The sequence below is a fragment of the Periophthalmus magnuspinnatus genome, chromosome 5 (assembly GCF_009829125.3).
Source record: "Periophthalmus magnuspinnatus isolate fPerMag1 chromosome 5, fPerMag1.2.pri, whole genome shotgun sequence".
Lineage (NCBI taxonomy): Eukaryota > Metazoa > Chordata > Actinopteri > Gobiiformes > Gobiidae > Periophthalmus > Periophthalmus magnuspinnatus.
Genome location: NC_047130.1, coordinates 15,334,938 through 15,357,288, shown reverse-complemented (window position 1 = coordinate 15,357,288; position 22,351 = coordinate 15,334,938). Strand labels below are relative to the sequence as shown.

At 44.0% G+C, this 22,351-nt stretch overlaps 1 protein-coding gene across 4 annotated transcripts; it reads left to right on the top strand.

Moving 5' to 3' along the window:
• The first annotated feature begins 568 nt into the window (after positions 1–568).
• On the top strand, positions 569–17,848 carry LOC117370799 (eukaryotic translation initiation factor 4B-like). Of its 4 annotated transcripts, XM_033966335.2 has the most exons (15): positions 569–617; positions 5,073–5,213; positions 5,826–6,031; positions 6,992–7,108; positions 9,081–9,135; positions 9,304–9,444; positions 9,718–9,834; positions 10,481–10,639; positions 10,898–11,150; positions 11,360–11,448; positions 12,224–12,467; positions 12,886–12,914; positions 14,098–14,212; positions 14,408–14,480; positions 15,399–17,848. In XM_033966335.2, exons 1-15 carry the CDS (start codon positions 605–607, stop codon positions 15,474–15,476), a joined length of 1,830 nt encoding a protein of 609 aa, XP_033822226.1. In that variant the 5' UTR covers positions 569–604; the 3' UTR covers positions 15,477–17,848. The 4 variants fall into 4 exon arrangements, with proteins under 4 accessions (XP_033822226.1, XP_055078055.1, XP_033822225.2 ...); XM_055222080.1 differs by lacking the exon at positions 14,098–14,212; XM_033966334.2 differs by lacking the exon at positions 569–617 and having other exon boundaries at positions 5,030–5,213.
• The last annotated feature ends 4,503 nt before the right edge of the window (positions 17,849–22,351 follow it).

The window sequence follows — 22,351 nt, the reverse complement described above, 5'->3', positions numbered from 1 at the left end:
TTGCAAACATATAAAAAATATGTCTGTCAAACTGCGTAAATCCTGATAAACTAACATTTTAAGATAGTCATACATCTAAATTTACCTTGTCGCGGGCCACATAAAATGACATGGCGGGCCGCATTTGGCCTCTGGGCCTTGAGTTTGACACATGTGCTCTACAGTATAGTGAGTTGTGTAGGTCTGGATGGGAACTCTGTAGTATTTTTATTCTGTTTATCTTTGGTTTTGTTGAGTAAATTGTTCAGTACACCTCCAAATGTTTTACTAAAATGGCTGAAAGTCCAGATTAGAACTCAGAGTTGAACTCAAGAGCTCTCAGGCTGTAGATGTGTACAGTTTGATCTACAGCTGTTTTTGTGCTGGGGAACTATTCTGTGGGGTTAATATTCTTTTTGTAAATATTCTTTTGGTTAAAATTCTTTTTTGTAAATACTCTTTTTGTAAGTATTCTCTTTGTAAATATTCTTCTGTTAAATATTATTTTGTGTAAATATTCTTTTTGAAAATATTCTGTAAACATGACACGTGAATGCGGCTGGTCGATGCGCGCTCCCTCCCTCTGACGTGTACATCCGGGTCCTCCGCGGAGCTCGCTCTCAACATGGCGGCGTCAGGTGAGGTTTATGGGGCTCTCGCGTCTGTGCGGCGCGGAGCTAGATTTGAGCGGGATTTTCGCTGTTTGTGCGCTTGAAATTCACTTTGTGGGCTGTTAACGGTTCTGTTGAACGTCTGGCGTCGTTGTCCCGGTTTTATGAAGCGATGTAATCGGTTGTTTTGGTCCGTTAAAGACTCGACTCGGGACGAATGCGAATGAACGAAGCTCCGACGCGCACCGCACTTTAAAGCCACGTTTGGCTCTTGTTTCCTCATAATAGTGACTTTGTGGTGCTGTGTGTGTGATTCTCTCGTGTCGGTGTGGTTCCGTGCCTCCTATGGCCTGTATTCGTCTTGTTTCTCGGTGTTTTTAGTGCGCAGGGAGCTGGCACATCCGTATCATTCTCCCTGAAGCCTCTGGGCTGAGCCGGTGTCATGACGAGATGTGCGCCCGAGCGGTTTGGCCACATGCTCCACATTTTTGCGGTGTATTTTGGCTTTGTTTGGGTTTTTTACCCTTCTTATCCTCACATATGTCATGAATCACTCACTTGCTTCCAGAACAGGCCGTGTGTCCCGCGATTTATAAACACGTAAATGGATGACAGTGCCTTTGTTGATTGTAACTGCCTCTGTGCGTTTCTAACAATGATCCTACCTAAACTGTTCAAATTGTGTAATACCTTAAATGTTTTCACATATGCTCCTAAAGCTGACTCCTCTGGCTCTGTAGAAGCCTCGTGTTGTTGCATGTGGTTAAATGGTGTACAGTAGCACATTTGACTCGGGCGCAGATTTGTGTAGAGCACCGGGGCCGAAGCGCGCAGCCTGGCGCTCTCCACGTGTGCTGTGGCTGTTTCCCGGTGCCTCTTTTACCCTTTCCCCGCTGCCCGAGAACCAGCCGATCCTCCGCGGGCCGGAGGAGGCTCTTTTGGGCCAGAAGAGGCTTTTTTGGGCCGAATCCGAAGCTCCGGACGCCCCGCGTCCCAAAGCTCTGCTCGGTGATGGCGCACTTGGATCGGCTCGAGGCTGCGCGCACGAGGCCTAAAACCAAACCAGGAGAGCACCGACTCACCGACTCCCCCACTCCCCTTTAGCTGCTGACTCGCCCAGTGCGGAGCAGAGGGGAAGCAGAGGAGGACAAAAACAAACACGGCAGAATACTTACTGTTATGATCCATGTGAAAAAAGACACTGGAGCAAACATTTAAACGCTTTTGTAAACATTCTGTATAATCTACAGAACTGCGGTGTTGAGGTTTGTTAAAGTAATGGTGGCTCAGATTAATTTTATTTGAATAATTTAATCTCATTCAATCATAAATGTCCTCTATTGCCTGTATATAATGTATAAACATTGAGTTTTACCAGTTTAGCTTCTTTTATAAGTTAATGTTTAGTTTAGTTTAACACATTGTGTGAAATCAGTAAAGTCCAGTGGGGTTTTTTTTAGACTTCAGGGATTTGTGATAAGGAGCACAGGAAAATGCAATTCTGTCACTGGACAAAAAGTTTTGAAGAAGGTGGCAGCTCGTCCAGGAGGCTTCTTCAGCTTTGGGCAGATCATAGATGGTTTAAAAGACTAAGTGAGTGTGACGTCACCCACGGTGTTCAGCATCAGTCAAATGAAGCTCAACAAGGCAAGCGGTTATAGGGGGCAATCTGGAGTCGAGTGGCATATTAGGAATTCCAACCACGAGTATCATAGCAACCAAAGAGCCAATCAGGAGTGAGGCTGTGATTTATCTTTTGTTAATGTTCATATCTTGATTTACAGACACAATAGTGAAATAAAAACCTCAGGGTCATGTACAGTGGGTTAAGACGAACATTTAAGACCAAAATGACAAGTCTGACAGAAGCAGTTACAGAGAGAGGGGACACAGTTTTTACACATTTATATATACAGTCTATGGTCAGATGCGGGCGGACAATGTGGCAAGGAGCTAACTGCGCTGAACCCAACACGCATGTTTGTTTGGTCTGTTGAACTAAGTATGAACTGTGTCTGAGTTGGACAAATATAAGGCAGTGTCCAGCAGTTATCAGACTGTGGGGGGTGGCAGTCTTTATTAATGACTCTCTGCAGTGTAAGAGGTGATGACACTGGTTATGACTTAGTTTTGATGGAGCGTGACATTAGTGCAGTTTGTAGAGGGAGGTTAGTACAGTGATTCAAATCTTTACAGAACCAGATGGATGCATTAAAAGCATGATATTAGATTTAAAGGAGATGAGGTAGAATGAAATCCTTTGAGCACAGATAAACAGAACCGTTTGAGCCTGGAGTTAAACAGAGGCCTGTCTCACATCTAAAATATTTCTAAAGTCTATAACAGTGTTGTCACAATGCTAAAGTATTTAAAAGGACAACGCTGGGTCTGTCAACACATTTTACAGAGAAATACTTAGATAAACAGTACCGGTAATATTGAAACTTGAACTTTATGCCACTGACACGATGCAGAATCCCATTTTAAATCTACTGTAACATAAGGCGTGAGCTGCAGTAGCAACGGCAAAATAAGCCATAGTAGTGATTCATTCAACTTTTCACTGCTCCAGGTTGACGGTATTACAAAAAAGAAAAATCTCACTTTTACAAAGAAAAAGACCCATGATAAATATTGAGTCTCAAAATATTCCATCTAGTTCACAGGCTTGGACGAGGCTGGGCACTCGATACTGATATGATACTGATTACGAAACCGATCACAATAACACAATGATGTTAAACACTTGAGGTACTGTTATTTTGAGCTGAAAAGTACATTCTATTAAGTTTCCCTGTGGGTCTAAACTTGTGTTGATAAAGTTCTAGATACTGAAAAACTTAAATCAGTGTCTAGTTTTTATTTTGGTTTTAGGTTCGATTAGTATCTGATTTTCGGTTTTGGACAGCCCTACGATGAGACACAGGTTTAGAAACTGGCTGATACCAAGATGTTAGTTTTTCAGATTGTATAATCTAATGAGGTCGTTCTCCAGATGGGGGCAGGAGAGAGTTTTTTTCTTAATTACATTGTGCTCTGCCATGAAATATCCAAAAGGTAAATTCACAAATGTTGAACCCATAGACTGTTCGTCTAAATAGGCCTAGCTAACCTGCTAGCCGCCGGGTTCCAAACAGGAAGTGATCATGGGCGCACTTTCGGCTCCATTGGCTCTGGCTCCAATTCACTTTCTGCGTAAAAACTATGTCCTCTCTCTGTAACTGCTGCTGTCAGACTTGTCATTTTGGTCTTAAATGTTTGTATTAACCCACTCTACATGATCCTGGAGTTTTTATTTCAATATTATGTCTGTAAATCAAGATATGAAGTTCATATAATCATCTGAAACCTGGCTGTTGCGCCGACAAAAAATTCTAAAAGTTTTGTTAATTTGTAAAATTAGTTTTATCATAAAAGTGCGTTTGGCCCTGACGATCTGAGCCGGTCAGTGGGAGTTTTTTGCACAAAATGGAACCTCAGAAACATTCTGAAGTGTAACCTTTGACCTTTACCACAGATGTGCCCATTTAAACCATTCTCCCCCTAATGCTCCTGTCGCTCCTGTGGACAGTGGAACAGTGACTTGGCGTTATTCTGTTTGTGGAGCACAGGAATGTTCTGACGTGTGGCTTTAGTTTAGTAAAGCCTTCATCAGCTGCACAGACCCTGTCTCTCTCCCATCAAAACAGGAAGAGAGAGAGAGACTGAGGGACAGAGACGGAGAGACAGACAGAAAGAGAGAGACAGACGTCTGCACAGACCCTGTGTCTCTCCCATCAAAACAGGAAGAGAGAGAGACAGAGACAAGAGGGGATTTAGGTTTTTATGTTTTTACCCGATTTATTGATTAGGCGTTACATCACAATAGGCTGCAGTTTAATCAAAACCGAGTTTAGATCGGCGCTTTTGAAGTACTGTCTGTTGTAAGTTCCAGTATCAAAGTTGAACAGGTGAGACATTCAGGCGTATGTGAAGCGCACCCTCATAAACACTTTGTTTATTAAAGCTGCAGCTCGACGCCTCCAAAGCTTCACTGTGATGATCTGAACATTCACCTATCTCGTACATAGCCCCACCCTCCTGTTGTTTGACCCAGTGTCCTGAGCCGTTGGTCTGACCACTCCCTGTGTCAACACTGTTGTAAATCTCTGCTCTTATCTCAGTCTGACCCACACTCGTGTCGTTTTACCAAGAAACCGCCATCTCCAAGTCTGTGTTTCTGTCCTGAGCCGTGTTAGTTTCACAGTTGTAATAGCCGTAGACGCTGTAGAGAATACGACATTTGATTTGATTCGTTTGGTAGTTAAATTCCTGTTGCCAGCCGCGCAGCCGAGAGACGGCTACAAGTATGGGAGTATTTCCACACCGTTTTTCAGTGTTCGTGACACCAAAATGTATCTAACCAAAATTAGCGGAAGGGGGTCAGAGGAGCAGAGGAGAGCACATTTCCACGCATGTCGTCATTTATGTATCTGTTTACAGCTAAGAAAAAGAATAAGAAGGGGAAGACCCTGACTCTGACTGACTTTCTGGCTGAGGACAGCGGCGGCAGTGCTCCGGCGCCGAGTTACCCGACCAAGACCACGAGCTGGGCCGATGAGACCGATGACCTGGACGGAGATGGTGAGCCTCACACACACAGCTGAAATGGAGCTCAAATTTAGCTAAAATGGAGTTTGACAGTTTGACCTGAGGGGATGAACCAGAAAATGCTGCTAAACTGGTAAAAGTGAAACATCCTGCATTAGACGAGAACTTTAAATAAGTCACACATCACTCTAGTGTTTCCTCATCACAAACAGACCTGGAGTTGTGTTTTGTTTCATTCACACATAATTGACACACAAACCCTGCAGTTCTTCTCTCAAACAGAAAATACTCTGTTCATCCTTGTGATGTCATCATGTGGTAATACAGGAAGTGCTCCACTGTGTTTTTAAACTTCATACACCTTCACTTGGATCATTTTACTGAACTACCAGTAAAAGGAGCTGTTAACTTGAAAAAAGCCACTTCATGACATCACAAGGTGGAACAAAGTATTTTGAGTTTTCGAGATGTAGACAGACTAATAATGAAGCGTTACTCAAACACAAAAACACAACTCCAGGTCTGTTTTTGAGGAGGGAACAACATTAGAACATGGATTAAACGTCACTTTGTCCATGTTTTGTGATATTTGACCTTTTAATGACCCCTGGCTTGTCTCGTGATGTTTTCTCTCATCTGCCTCAGTCTCTACATCATGGCACACAGAGGAGGACTCGTACCGCGCACCTCCGATCGACCGTTCCATCCTCCCAACGGCGCCGCGCTCGGCCCGAGAGCCCAACATCGACCGCTCCCGTCTGCCGCGCTCGCCGCCCTACACCGCCTTCCTCGGAAACCTGCCGTATGACGTCACTGAGGAATCGATCAAGGACTTCTTCCGCGGACTGGCAGTGAGTACAGGATTTCAAACGGGGACGCACGATACCACTTAGACCAGTATGAGTACTTCTCGATACCGAGTACCGATACTGATACTGCCATTATCCATCATATGTTCTTGCTCCTTTAAAACCTCTGAACTCACTCTGTTCAGCTGCTAGATTTGTTTGTCGATAACAGTAAGCCCCAATGCATTCACAAGCAAAGAAACGGTAGCACCACTTAGCCACGTTAGCATGCTACTATTGTAAACACAAGCGCCGCACTGATATCCTCAGTGGTATCGGCAACACATTGGCGAGTACGAGTATATACTGGTATTGGTGCGTCCTTACTTCCAGACATCGGTTGGCATGACAGTGGTCCTCCATTGTTATGGCAACAGCACAATTCAAATAAAAAAAAAATTGATCTTTTGAAGGGGAAAGGTTTTTACAAAAACCTTTAAATTAGGAAGGAATCATTTGAAACCCAGGAATAGGTTGGATTTCGGTTCTAGGATGTGAGGTCATTATTTCAGAGCAGTGCAGGGGCCTGTATATAAACTCTATATAATGCTATGTAGCGCTGTATATAACTCTGTATAACTCTATGAAAGATTGACTGTTTTTGAAAAAGTTCCCAAACTTCTGCTCCACAGATGTTGCACCTTCTCATTATTAGTTTGGGATCAGCTCCACAAACTCATCATATTGATCTTACGCCTTAAAGTTAACGACACTGACGGCACATTCCACAGTGACGTTCCTCTGCTCGCAGTGAAGCTCTGAAAATATTTAATGATCTTAGTCAACACAGCAACAAGTAGGAAAGGGTCAGAAGAGTCAGAGGAGCCAGAGGGAGAGGGTCAGAGGAGCCAGAGGAAAGGATGCAGAGGGTCAGATGAGCAGAGGAGAGGGTCAGAAGAGAGCACTTTTAATCCCGTCTCTTTCCCCTTCTATCTCTTCCCTCTCTTGTCTCTTCTCTCTCAGATCAGTGCGGTGCGTCTGCCTCGGGAGCCGTCAAACCCAGATCGTCTGAAGGGTTTTGGTTACGCCGAGTTTGACGATGTGGAGTCACTCATGAGAGCGCTGAGCCTCAACGAAGAGGTCAGAGGTCATTTCACATTCAGACAGGGTTAAAGCTCCACTGTGTCACTTTTCTGGTTGAGGGTGTGACACCAGCTCGTCTACATGGAGATGTGATTGGCTTTCCTGGAATGTTCCACAGTATGACATTAAACTTGTCTGTATCCATGCACAAAGGGGTAGACGCCATTCCGCCAAGTTACAGGTCAGATCTGTGTAGAGGCGAGCCCCACACAGTTAGAATGCATGAACAAAAACACTTGCAACCGTTTAAAGTCATACTGTGGAACAGTTGAGTGGTGACATCTCCATGGTGATAAGCAGATGGTGAACCCTCCTTCAGGAAAGTTACACAGTTAAGAGTTAAGTTAAAAGTAAATGGGAGTGACTGCTCAGTGTGTAGAGCTGTGTCTGTTGTGTACCCAGTCAGTCAGTGCTGCCTTTTGTGTTTTTCTTGTTTTAAAACGACCTGGAGCTGTGTTTTGTTTCATTCACACATGTTTAACACAAAAATCCTGAATATTTAGGTGAGTTCTTTTCTCAAACTGAAAACACTCCACTGTATATTTAAAGTTCATACACTTTCACTAGACTCATTTGGATCATTTCAGCCCTGGAATCTCTACTGAACTAAAGGTAAAAGGAGCTGTTAACTTGAAAAGTACCACTTCATGACATCACAAGGTGGAACAGAGCATTTTGAGCTTTGTAGATATAGACAGACTAATAAAGTTACTCAAACATGCACGGATGAAACGAAACACAACTCCAGGTCTGTTTTTGAGGAGGAAACAGAATTATAACATGGATTAACGCTACAAGAGTCAGTTTGTGTGATACAGGAGCTGTAATGGTGAGTTATGTCACACAAACATTATTAAAGATGTAAAACTGTAAAGAACATTTTAAATCTGAGCTGAAAGTTTGCGTTCTGATCTCTGTTCTCACCAGTGTGTGCTGTTGTGTCCTTGGGCAAAACACTTGGGTGTCACTCCAGTGTCTGTACTTTCTGTATGAATGATGTGAGTGCTCTTTGGGCTGACGTCACCTCTGGCACCTTCAGAGCTGATTTTTGGCTCTAAACCAGTGTTGTGTTTGTTATTCATCAAACAAGAGACCATTACCTTTCAAAAGCGTTTGTTTAACTACAAACTGTATGAGATGTAAACAGTCTCATAATTACACAGGATTACTAGTGGTATCTCAGCAGCTGTCCCTCGTCAGCGCTAATGCTAGTTTAGCCTAGCTCCTCACCTCAACCTCGCACTCTTTCTGTTGCACTTAAACCGTGTTAACGTTAAACGACTGTGATCCTTTTACCGTGAGTTGCATCATTATTTTCAGTCAGCTGATGCCCAGAAGTGGCATCACATTTAACAATTCCATATAAATCATAAACTGTTTATATAAATGGACATGGCTAACTTGCTAACTGCTGCGATCCAAACAGGAAGTGATCATGGGTGCACTTCCAGCACTCTGGCTCCAATTCACTTTCTGTGTAAAAACTGTCCCCTCTGTCTGTAACTGCTGCTGTCAGACTCATCATTTTGGTCTTAAATGTTCGTAATAACTCTACATGATCCTGGTGGTTTTATTTCACTATTGTGTCTGTAACTCAAGATATGAACATTAATAACAGACAAATCAGGCACCTTCTTTCCCCAAGGTCGCTCATGCTAGCGTTAGCTTTACATTTGATTGACAGTGTTGCTAAGCTCCTGATCCCTGTTAAACCAGCGGTGTGGGCAGAAAGGGGCATTACCTTCAAACACTTCGCTCCAGATTGGCTCTTTTGTTGCTATGATACTTGTCAGAATACCAAATGTGGAACTCTGCTCCAAATTGGCCCCTATAACTGCTAGCCTTGATGAGCTTCCTTTGGAGCTGAAGCTGTGGGTGACATCACACTCACTCAGCCTTTTTTACACAGTCTATAATATAAATATAAAAATGCCAGTTAATTAATTTATATTTTTGTCTATACCAACAGAATCTAGGAAACAGGAGAATTCGAGTGGATATCGCAGACCAATCAAATGACAAAGGTACAGATATTTTCTCTGTTTCTATGAGCCTCGTGTTGTGTCTGTTTCAGGCTGGATGTGCCTCAGGTCGCCTTTATGTTTCCCATGTCGAGTGATGCAGCTGTATTCTGTGTGTTTCCAGCAGTTCTCTTGTATTCTGTGCGTTGATGTTCATGTTTGTGATTCCAGAGCGTGACAATGGGCCGATGGGGGGCAGGGACCGAGGGGGCAGGATGTCGGACATGGGCCCAGACAAAACAGACTCAGACTGGAGAGCTCGGCCAGCAGGAGACACGGAGGACGCACCCCCCCGGAGAGAGGATTCTTATGGTGAGGAACCTTTAAAGCTCCACTGTGGAACTTTACAGGTGTCCTATGCCCTGTTCACTAGTACATACACATAAAACAAGGATGTTGCACAGTACAGCATTAATCTTGACTTTTCCATGGAGACAAAGTGATATACCATTAGGACGAGCTCTATACTCTTTTCAAATAGGCAGTTTTATATTTTAGAGTTTAAGCCAATGTAATGATGAGTTTGAATGTTTTTTTTGTTCATAAGTTTGTTTATTTGATGCCCTGTTTCTGCTCTGGTTTCAGGATCTCGTGACCGTTACGAGTCGGATCGCTACAGAGATGGGCCTCGCCGTGACGACCGATATGACGGAGGACGGGACCGGTACGGAGGAGGACGCGATCGCTACGACGACAGAGGAGGTCAGACTAAAGCTGGACATGAACTGACCTGTGCTAAGGGGGCTGTACTCGTCCTCGTAGTGGAGTAAACGTGTCACTCCAGTGCAGATAGACGTAGGTTTTGGGCTCAAAATTAGACTTCTGTGAGCTGTCTACATCCAATTATAAACAGTTTTATTGTCTGAGAACCAGGAATACTAGTAGTTCTTAGCTTTACCGTGATGACAAAACTCTTCACTGGTCTCTGAAAGCTGTGAAAAGTGTTTATAAACTCATTGTGGTGAATCATTATGATATTCTGAATGCATAAGGTCAGTGAGGAGTAACTTCGGACCAAACTGTTTAAAATGTATTCTGCTTTTCATGTGGACATCTGGTAAAGCGACTTTAATATTATTTAAATAGAAAAACAGGTTTGTTTTAAGTAGTGTATTATAGTGTATATAATAGGTTCAAAAGTGTTTTTTGTGTCTATGGTCCAAGCACATGTCTCGTTCATGTTGTGACTTGTGAGGACAGTCTCACCTCAATAGTAAATACTTTTATTGTCAAACATCAAAGACCAAAGTCAGATCTTGTTCTAAAAAACAAAACAAACCCGTCACTCCATCTCAGATCCCGGTCATACTGCGAAGTCTTTTAACCCTCTTTGACTCTGGTGTTTCAGGTTATGACTCCCGAGGAGGCGGCGGCGGGCGGCGAGCGTTCGGCAGCAGTTTTCGACGCGATGATTACGACTCTCGCAGTAGCAGCGACCGATTCGGAGAAAGAGAACGCTATGGAGATGACCGGTACGAGAGGAGGGAGGAGCGCCGGGAGGACAGAGGTGAGGACAGGACAGATGCTGCGTTAGTCACTAGCACTTAGCTTGTAGCTCTTAACTCCTAGCAGAGGGCTACATGTAAACAATGGGATGTTATGCAGATTAACTTTTAGTAAGTGGCAGCATTATAAGAGAGCCAATGGTGATGTCCCACCTTCTTTCATCTCTTTTTCATCCTCCTCTCCCCTCTCTTTCACGTCTCTTTCTCACCTCTCTCCTTCCTCCCCCTCTCCCTCCTCTCCCCCCTCTCTCCGCTCTCAGGTCCTCCTCAGAGGCCTAAGTTGAACCTAAAGCCTCGTAGCGTTCCTAAAGAGGAGGAGGGGAGCGGGGGCACCTCCCCCACCCCGGCACCCGCCCCCTCCAGGTCCTCCTCCATCTTTGGAAACGCCAAACCGGTCGACACCGCAGCGAAGGAGCGTGAGGTGGAAGAACGACTGAAGAAACAAGAGGAGAGACGACAAAGACAACTGGAGGAGGACAAAGGACGGGCCCCGGAGAGGAAGCTCCGAGACAGGTATGGTACTGCAATACTACGAAATACTACAAGTACTAACCACTGAGACAGGTACTATTAAAACTACAGCAAATACTTACTACTACTACTACTACTACAAGTATTACCCTGAAATCTCCATGTGTGTCAGATGCCCTCCCTATGTGTCAGATGACATGTATTTTAAATATTTCTGTAACTCCCATTAAACTCGTGACCCGTGTGTCCAGGGACCCGAGCTGGCGCAGTGAAGAGTCCCATACTGAGCGCTCCCGTACAGGAAGTGAATCCTCACAACCAGGAAGTACTTCAGGCAGAGGTAAGAGAGACTTTAAGACTCTCAGAACTAAACCTATCCATTTTGTGATTCATAATAAAACTTCTCGCTGCCCCTTAAAGCAACAGAAAGGGTTTACAACAGAATTGTATCTACTGGACCTGACCATACACAGTATATATAAATGGACATAGCTAACCTGCTAGCCATCACATTCCAAACAGGAAGTTATCGTGGGCGCACTTCCAACTCCATCGACTCTGGCCCCAGTTCACTTCCTGTGTAAAAACTGTCCCCTCTCTCTGTAACTGCTGCGGTCAGACTCGTCATTTTGGTCTTAAATGTTTGTATTAACCCGCTCTAGATGATCGTGGGGTTTTTATTTCACTATTGTGTCTGTAAATCAACATATGAACATGAATAACAGACAAATCAGGCAAATTCTTTCCCCCAAGGTCGCTCCTGCTAGTATTACCAACAGGTTTGATTGTGCTCCATGCTAAACCAGTGTTGTGAGTGGGAAGGGGCGTTACCTTTAACAATCTCCCTCTGGATTGGCTCTCTGGTTGCTATGATACTTGCAGTCGGAATTCCTAATATGGAACTCTGCTCCAAATTAGCCGCTATAACTGCTAGCCTTGATGAGCTTCATTTGACTGGAGCTGAAAATGAATAGAATAAATATTCTTTCTATGGGCCTTATTCTGTGTAAAGCTGCTGACTCTGTAGTTTAGACTCTACAGACATGTTCTGAAATGTCCATGTGCTTGTCTGTCGTCTCCTCTGACCCTGTGTCTGTCCCTCGATTCTCCCTCAGGCTCTGGGTGTAGAGAGGAGCGCTCAGGGGAGAACGAGGTATTTAACCAGGAGCCAGAGCCCACTTCCCCGACCTCCCCGCGACCTCCGACCTCTGCCCCTAAAGAGCCCCTCAAAGTGATGCCCGCGCCCCCTCCCAAAGAGAACGCCTGGGCCAAACGCAGCGCTGGAGCTGGTACTGGGACCAGTGAAGCAGAGAGAGGCCAGCCGGTCTCCCCCAGTGGCAACACCCCTCCCAAAATCAGGTACCACCCTCTCAGAGTTAAAAATACTCTTCCTAGCGTGATGTGCAGTTATGCATAGGGGGCATCGCCATTTACAGCGACGTCAACTCCCATTGGGGACCAGTTTTCTAACACTGAAGTGGTTTTAGATAAATATTGTGATGTAAAATGTGTAAATTATTACAAAATGATCCACAGGGTCAGAGATGAGAACTATAGAGACACAAACATATTTCCACCTGTCGCTGATGTGAAATGTCGATCCTACATAAATGGATTACGTCACCTTTTTCCATTTGAATATTTTTCAAGTGTTTTTAAATCAAAATCATTTGCTTTGGATAAACATGAAATCATTTTGGTTGAGTGAATGGTGTGATCTAAAAAGATTTAATAATAATAAACATGTGATTCTAAATTTGTGTGTTTGTTTCTACAGCTCTGGAGATGAGCGAGGATCTGGGAAAGGTAAGACGTGTGTGAGCCTCTGCCGCCTAAAGCTCAAAGGGGTGTTCAGACCAAAGATGGTTTCACTTTCAAAATAGCTTCAAACTTCGTCTCCAGTGTGACATAAATGTCACATTACAGAGCTCCTCCTCAGACATTTGTTCTGAGGAGGAGCTCTGCTTTGATCTGAACTCGCCATAAAGCTGCCGCTGCTGCTGCTGTAGTGTAGTGGAGTGTAGTGACCTGAAGGTGGCAGTGTGTGAGTGTAGTTCTCTGGGCTAAAGGTGCTCCCATCACTCCGACAACATCTCCCTCTGTTACCACAAAAGGGAGACATATTCTTAATCTAAGCATTGAACCTGAGCCAAGACGATGTGTTGAAAAACACACATCGACATCATCACCATAAATCTCACCTATACAAGACTGTCAAATAATGGCACATGTTTTTAAAGCCACAGTATGTCACTTTTTAGATCAAAATAGACATTTTGGTTGTTTATCCCATTGAAAAGCATTCTTACTCTGAGCAGGCTCGCATCTCCACAAACCTGACTTTGATTTGGTCTGGAGGAGCCACCTCATGGTTGTTTCCATGGAAATGTTGTTTCTTTGACTATAATCTTCCTCAGTATGGCATAAAACCATTCTATCTCCCTGGAGAATGTTCCGAAGTCTGGCTTTAATGAGGGATGCACAGATCCAGCGTTTTCTCTTCTGATACTGATGACGATGTTTTGGTGTTAAATGTGTCGATCCCCGATACCAACGGATACAGAGACTGAAACAGAAACAGGTTAAATACAACCCAGTGTGTTTTGTAACTGTTATTAAAGTAACTACAGAACGACTTTGAAAAGTACAACACTGTCCAATAAAACATCTCATCACAGCAGTTTATCAACCAAAATGAAAAATCGACAGAACCGATATCGACAGAAGCCATATCTGAGCCATCAAAACTTTATCTCTGATCCCAGTCTTGTGTCAGTGCATCCTTAGTTTTAACTCCATTTCCATGGAATCATGCAGGGGACGTGCCACCTCCAGAAAGTCATACTGTCCCTTTAAGTCCAGTCCTGAGTCACTAAAGTGAATCGCAGACACGCTGATCATGTGACTGCTTTAAATCGTGCTTATTGGATGTTGAGTCGAGCTGAGCACCTTTACTCCAGACCCCTCACTGCTCTGGTTTCTGTTTAAGATGAAAACAAAGCTGACGGCGTGCGGAGGGGGGTCCCACGGGCTCGAGGGGGCTCCGCGGGGGCAGCGACCGGCAGAGGAGAGGGTCCCAAGGACCGAAGGAGGGAGGCAGACAGGTCAGGAACTAAAGAAACCCTCAAAAACTCAGAATTATGTGAGATTTATGTGAGATAAGATTCATCAGAGCCACAGGGAGGAGAGAGTCATGAAGAGACCCTCGACACAGAGAGGCACAGACAGATCAGGCCACAGAGTCAACATCACTCATGTAAATGTGTTTCTGTTTAACTCTGTTTGAAAAACCAACACAGAAAAGAACCTCGAAGAGAGAGAGACCCTAGACCCGCTCCAGAGCCAAAGAAATACGAAGAAACCCCAACTCCCGTAAGTCTCCTGCAGGTTAATCTGAAGTTTGACATGTGTGAGTTTTATTAGGGATGGAACAACAACAGGAGTTTACCAAGACAAGTAATAGGACGTTTGGCTTTTTTATGGGATCTGAATCTTTTGGATTTGTTCAGCCACTCCAAAGACTGGCTCTTTTATATTTATTTATGTGACAAAAGCCAATGTGAGAACTAATTTTATCTAACCAGACTGCATAAAAAAGTGAGTGTGACGTCCCCCACAGCGTTCAGCTCCAAACGAAGCTCATCGAGGCTAGAGCAGTTATAGGGGCCGATTTGGAGCCAAGTTCCAGATTTGGAATTCCGACCATGATTATCATAGAAACCAAAGAGCCAATCCAGAGCGAGGCTGTTGGTTTAGCAGGGAGCAGGCACTTAGCAACACTGTCAATCAAACCTGTTGCTAACGCTAGCAGGAGCGACCTCTGGGAAAGTGAAATAAAAACCCCAGGATCATGTGGAGTGGGTTAATATGAATATTTAAGACCAAAATGACTGAGTCTGACAGCAGCAGTTACAGAGAGAGGGGACACAGTTTTTACACAGAAAGTGACTTGGAGCCAGATTCGAGAGACTAGCAGGTTATCCATGTCCATTTATATATACAGTATATGGACCAACTGAGGCTTATCACGAGAACACATTTTGAGGTGCGATATATCATTCAAGTAAATATAGACAATAAAACAGAATTATGGTCAACAAATTCACCCCTATAACTGCTAGCCTTGATGAGCTTCATTTGGAGCTGAACGCTGCGGGTGACGTCACACTCAATTTATCTTTATACAGTCTGTGGTTCAGTGTTGACGCTTACAGCTCGTTGTATCAGTTACGGTTTTGTGCTATAGAGAAACTTCATAATTTGCATGTTTTTATCTTTTATTTCTCACAGAAGTTCAGTTCAGCCAGTAAATACGCCGCTTTGCTAATGGACGGAGACCAAGGCGAAGACGCAGAGGACAACGAATAAATCCTTAAAATAAGAAAATGAATCACAACAAACAAAATGGCCACCGAGCTTCAGGAAGAGGACACGGAGACGCAGATAAAATAAAAATCAGTTTGGCTTTCCCTCCCTCACCTCCTGCACCGGACACTAGACTGGACTGTTTTAATGCAACCGCAGTAGCTCCTATTGAAAACAAGGAAACATGGAAATAATTGTAATAAATAATAAATAAAAACATGGGGGAATGAATTTGTACATGTATGGATCCAAGGCCGCCGTTTGATATTTTTCGTTAGGCATGATTTTAAAGGGGGTAATATGCAAATTTGACTTTTTGAGCTTTCTGCCACATCATAAACCTGTTTCTTCATCTAAAAATCCCTGGAGTTGTGTTTTGTTTCATTTTTATTTTAATTGGCTCACTATAATTGGTTTGTCTTTAAAGCTGCAAATTATACACAAATTTAAGAGTGACATGGCCCAACTTTTCTATTGCAAAAAAATGGAAAATTAATAGATCATTTTACATTTTAAGAGTTTTCAAAAGCATTTATGATTGAATTGTATCATAATTACTGTAGTTTTTAGGGGGATAAACTTGTAATGTTTCTCTTCCAACTATAACAAACACACCAACTTGAACTTGCAAAGGGAGAATAGACCAGCAGAGGGCGCCAGAGTACCTTTAAAATGTTCTATACAAGTCAGTTTTACACTTTAAAGTGCACTATGGAACTTTTCTGCATCTGCCACCTGCTTGTCATCATGGTGCTTTTTTCCATAAAAAAAAAAAAAAGTGATTGCCTCTTCACAGATCTGACCTGTAACTTGGCCTTGCAGTGTCATTTGCTTGTCTCTGTAGGGATAGATTTTAACATTTTAGGCAAATGATAACATCCATAGAGAAAAGTAGTTTCAGTCTCCATCGGAAAAGTCACATGGTGCTGCTTTAATGCAAATGTAATTGATTTGAGAATAAAACTGTTAAAGCTCCTGTGTCACACAAACTGACCCCTGTGACCTTTAGCCCCTGTTCTAATGCTGTTCACTCCTCAAAAACACACCTGGAGTTGTTTTGTTTCATTCACACATGTTTGAGTAACCCTTTATTATTAGTCTGTCAACATCTCCAAAGCTCAAAATGCTCTGTTCCACCTTGTGATGTCATGAAGTGGTAGTTTTCAAGTTAATAGCTCCTTTTAACTTTAGTTCAGTAGAGATTGGCAATTCCAGGTCTGAAATGATCCATATGATTCTAGTGAAGGTGTATGGAGTTTAAAAACACAGTGGAGCACTTCCTGTATCACCACATGACATCACAAGGTGGAACAGAGTGTTTTCAGTTTGAGAGAAGATCTCAGCCTAAATATGCAGGGTTTATGTGTTAAACATGTGTGAATGAAACAAAACAACTTCATGTCTGTGATGAGGAAACACAACACCGAGTAACATGGGCCCTTTAATATGATTCAAACTGGACAAAGAGCGATTGTAATTGGTCAGTTTTATTTTGAAAACTCTGCCCCCGAGATGCAGATGACTCAAACATATGAGAATAATGAACATGACTCCAGATATGGTTTAGATGAGGGAACAAAATTATGAGTTGCTAGAGAATTAAAAAATAAGTCAGATTTGCATAATACAGGCTAAACCCTGCCCACTTTTAATAATGAGCCAAACAAGTCCTGACAGCAGTGCGTCTCAACCTGTGGAGCGTGGCCTGAGTCAAATCAAAGGCCAACTGGAGTAATCTGTGTTAATCTGAAAGTAACTGATGCTGTAATCTACAAATCAAATGATACTTTGCAGTGGTGTCACACTGGGGGTGTTCTGCCTGTATGTGTGTGGTAGAATGCTCAGCTGTTACCATGGTGTGACCACAGTGCACATATTAGCAATAACGTCAAACGTTTTATGATCACCTAAAAACTCAAGAAAAAATCCCTGTGGTCAGTCCGAGCATTCATGGTCCTGTTTAGGAGTGTTTAGGAGATTTTACACAAAAAGGTGAGAGTGACTCACTGAAAAACGGTCTGCTAATGCTAGCTAGCTTGTGACTGTAATGTTGTTTGAGAGTAGGTTGTTTAACAGCACAAATCAGCACACCTGTTGGAGTTCAGATAAATCAGCTCTTTATGGTCAGATTGTGTTAAAACAAAGCTCAGATTAAAGTCTAAATTGAGTAACAGCTTCAGACAGAGCAGTGCTTCCAGTTAGCGTCACACCCCCAGCTGCAGAGTATCAGTATAATTCTAGTTTGTGTTGTTAGCTTTGGTCCAGTTGAGAGTCACTGCTGTGGATTTGTTGATGTCTTCCAATGCTTACACCTGGATGTTTCTGAAGCTTTTCTGAAACAGGATTTTCTGTTGAATAAAGTCATTCAGTGTCAATGTTTTCTTTGAGGATCGTCACTGGAGGAGCGGCTCTGAGGAGGGGCACGGGTTTAAAATGTGAGAGCTGCTTTAAAACTCAACGTTTCAAAATATAGGAAAGGAGTTTTTTAAACAGAACATACAACACAGAACCAACAACCGGATTGATATGTAGAGCGCACTTAAAACAGACAAAGCTCCAACGAGCTGAACAACAACACAACCGTGGTGTAGATACAAAACATACACAAATGCAGTATAATAATATAAATGAACCAAAGTGCCACTCTCTATTTCACATAGGAGGCCAATTAAAAGTGTTGCCTTGCTGATCGGTGCCATTTTGAGTACCTTAGATAAAATCATTTCTCTGGACTTGTTAATCGCTCTGGTGCTCATTAGGCTGATCAGCCTAAACCAAACAAGCTATTTTTTATCTTTTAGCCTTGAGGTCAAAAGGTTCTGACACCTATGTCTCCATGTACATAAGTGAACATTAAATGTGCACTCTGTAACTTTTCTGGATGTGGAAGAGGGGTCTGCCATTTGTGTGTCTCCATGGAGATAGTGTTGCTTTGCTTGGAAAGTTCCACAGTATAGCATTTAAGTAATTGGTTTTGTATGTATTTCATTATAGATGTTTTTATTTGGCAATTACTATGTGAAAACTTGCTTGCTTCTTTAATGCCATATTGTGGAACATTCCAGGCAGATAAATAATATCTCTATGGAGACAAGCGGACGGCAGATGCTCTACCAGAAAAGTGACATAGTGCAGCTTTAACGGGCATCTGTTGTGTGGTTCTAGCTGTCTCTGCATTCACAGTTGTGGTCTCCCAGTGTTTCTTCAGACCTGCCCCCTGCAGAGAGCTGTGTCTCCTGGGGACATCTGCTCAGAGACGCCCTACTTCCTGCTCCACAGGTTACACAAACACAGTGAAGATGCCTCAGGTCACTCACACAAGTACAGTGAAGACGCCTCATGAGACACGTCTGTAACAAGAGCCTTCGGGTCGGGGACAGGTCTTTCACTGATGTGTCAGCCTGTAGGCCAAACAGCAGTGCAGAGTACCTAGCCCTCTGGGAGTTCCGTTGTTTTACTGGGGACTTCAACACCCACACGGGCAACAACAGTGACACATGGAGGAACGTGATCGGGAAGAGTGGCCTCCCTGATCTGAACCTGAGTGGTGTTCTGTTATTGGAAAAAAATGCAAAACAAACACCATGTTCAAGCACAAGGGTGTCCATCAGTGCACATGGTACTAGGACACCCTAGATTGGAGGTTGATGATTGACTTTGTTGTTGTGTCATCTGACCTTCGACCACGTGTTTTGGACACTTGGGTGAAGAGAGGGGCAGAGCTGTAGAGCACCTGTGTACCTGTGGTAATAAAGTTGCTTGTCGCAGTGGCAAGTATGGGATGCCGTCAGGTTGAAGACGGAGTCCTGTCAAGCCTTGTTGGCTTGTGAGACTCCTGAGGCAGCTGATGAGTTCCAGCGGGCAAAGCGTGCTGTGGCTCGTGCGGTCACTGAGGCATGAACTTGGAGTTGGGAGGAGTTCGGGGAAGCCATGGAGGAAGACTATTGGACGGCTACAAAGAGATTCTGGCAAACCGTCCAACACCTCAGGAGGAGGAAGCAGTGCTTCACCAACACTGTTTACAGTGTGGGTGGAGGGTTGCAGACCTCAACTGAGGGTGTTGTCGGACGGTGGAAGGAATATATTGAGGGTCTCCTCAATCCCACATCTTCAGAGGTGGAAGCAGAGACGGGGGACCCGGAGATGGACTCAGGTGGTTGGCAAGCTTCTCTGTGGTTCTAGGGAAGGATGAGGTCTGTCCTTACTGTCTTACGCCTCTGGATGTTGTGGGTCTTGGCTTACACATCTCTGCAACATCGAGTGGCGGTCGTGGACAGTACCTCTGGACTGACAGACCGGCGTGGTAGTCCCTCTGTTTAAGAAGGGGGAGCGGAGGGTGTGTTCCAACTACAGGGGAATCATACTCCTCAGTCTCCACAGTAAGATCTTTCCCAGGGCCCAGAGAATCTCACAAACCTTGGATTCAGGAGGAGCAGTGCAGTTTTCATCCCAGTCACAGAACACTGGACCAGCTCTACACTCTCCATCAGGCGCTTGACGGTTCATGGGAGTTTGCTACAGTTCACGTGTGTTTTGTGCATTTAGAGAAGGTATTCAACCGTGTCCAGTCCCTATATGACCAGAGCAGGAGCTGTGTTCTCATTGTCAGCAGTAAGTCAGACCTGTTCCCAGTGCATGTTGGACTCCACCAGGGCTGCCCTTTGTCACCGATTCTGTACATTGTTTTTATTGACAGAATTTCTAGGTGCAGCAAGGGGCCAGAAGGAGTCCGGTTCAGGGGCTGGAGGGGGAGCAGTTCAGGCGCTGGAGGATGTCCAGTTCAACTCCTCTAAATCCAAGGCCATGGCTCTCCACCGGAAATAAGGTGGCTTGCCCTCTCCGGGTGGGTGTAGAGTCCTTGCCTCAAGTGGTGGTGTTCAAGTATCTCGGGGTCTTGTTCACGAGTGAGGGAAGGATGGAGCGTGAGATTGACAGGTGGATCGATGCAGCGTCTGCAGTGATGCGGTCGCTGTATCGGTCTGCTGTGGTAAAGAAGGAGCTGAGTCCAAAGGCAAAGCTCTCCATTCACCGGTCAATCTACGTTCCTACCCTCACCTACGGTCATCAGCTTTGGGTAATGACTGAAAAGACAAGATTGTGGATACAAGCGGCCGAAATGACTTTCTTCCGCAGGGTGGCTGGGCGCTTCCTTAGGGATAGGGTGAGGACGGGATGGGCTCGCAGTAGAGCCACTGCTCCTCCATGTCGAGAGGAGCAGCTGAGTTGGCTCAGGCATCTGTTCAGGATGCCTCCTGGACACCGCTCTAAGTAGGTGTTTATGTCCCACCGGGAGGAGGCCCCGGAGAAGACCCAGGACACGCTGGAGGGACTGTGTCTCTCTGCTGGCCGGGGAATGCCTTGGGGTCCCACCAGAGGAGCTAGAGGATGTGTCTGGGGTGATTGGAAGTCTGGGAGTCCCTGCTTAGACTGCTGCCTCCGGCCCTGGATAAGAGGAAGAAGATGGATGAATGGATGAAACACGCCTCATTAAACACAAGTATTTGAAGAATTTGTAATATTACATAATTTAAGACTTTTTCACTGTCCCATAACTGTATCTGCTCATGTTCTGTCTCCAGTTATGTTTGAGTCTCAGTTGAGTTTTCACTGGTTCCTTTGTGTGAGCGCTCCAGAGCCTCAGAGCCTCGTCCAGAAAGACCTGATTGTTTGAAAACTATTCCCCAAAACTCAGTTCAAACTCTTATCTGCACTTCAGCACTGGAAATACAGCTCTCTGTGTGTGTGTGCATATATATATATATATATATATATATATATATATATATATATATATATATATATATATATATATATATATATATATATATATATATATATATATATATATATATATATATATATATATATATATATATATATATATATATATGTGTGTGGGGGGGGGTATGTATATAGGTGTGTGGGGGTGTGTGTGGGGGTGTGTGCGTATGTATATATATATATGTGCGTGTGAGGACGTCTACTGTAAGTTCAGACGAGGACCATAAACACACAGCTCATCTTTGTCTGTGCCCGGTGCGTGTGACCAAGTCCAGTCAGGAGTTAGACCACTGTAGACTTATACAGGAACGCAAAGGACTAAACCAGGACAAGACCAGGAATAAACCAGGACAAGATCAGGACTAAACCGGGGATTTAACAGTACTAGACTATATATCAGCTTTGTTTAGGCCCAGTGCATTTAACTAAGTCCACAAGTCATGAGTTAGACTTGAAAGATGTACAAGAATGAAAGGACTAGACTGGGACTGAACCAGGACTGGACCAGGATTTAACCAGGACAAAACCAGACCAGGGATTCTCACAGAATTTTGGGCTAAAGGTTTACATCAGGACAAAATTAGACCAGGGCTCAACATGGACCTTTAATGTTTTCGCAGCATGGCATAAAAAAAAAAAAAAAATCTCTATTTAATGCCATGCTGTGGAACATTCCAACCAAAGTAACAGCATCTCTGTGGAGACAAGAAAACTTAAATGTTTAGTAAATGTACTAGTAAAGTCACTGTCCCAAACCCAACTCCAAAAGTCACCACTGAAACTCTATCCAAAATATGTCTGCAGAGAGATGACACATACGAAGGAAGTGTAGATCACAAAGAGCAGAGGAGAGAAAGAGAGAGAGAATGAAGAGAAAGAGTGAAGGAGGAGAGAGAGACCAGGCGAGAGAAGGAGGGGAGAGAGAGGATTCAGGGAAAGGGGGCAGGGCCTGCACTTTTCCTGCCCCAAACAGCTGCCTGCTCTCCCCCAGAGCTCGGAGTGACCGTTGGGGGGGGGGGGGGGGGTGACAGAGAGGAGGGGGGGGTGACAGAAGAGAGAGAGAGAGAGTGAGAGAGAGGGCCACATGATAGCAGCAG

Bases quoted from the DNA above. Each gene is read 5' to 3' on its own strand.
- LOC117370799 (XM_033966334.2), top strand. From the start codon at position 5,045: ATGTCGTCATTTATGTATCTGTTTACAGCTAAGAAAAAGAATAAGAAG. The intron at 9,445-9,717 runs GTGAGGAACCTT...CTCTGGTTTCAG, and splicing joins CCGGAGAGAGGATTCTTATG to GATCTCGTGACCGTTACGAG. The intron at 14,213-14,407 runs GTCAGGAACTAA...AAACCAACACAG, and splicing joins CGAAGGAGGGAGGCAGACAG to AAAAGAACCTCGAAGAGAGA.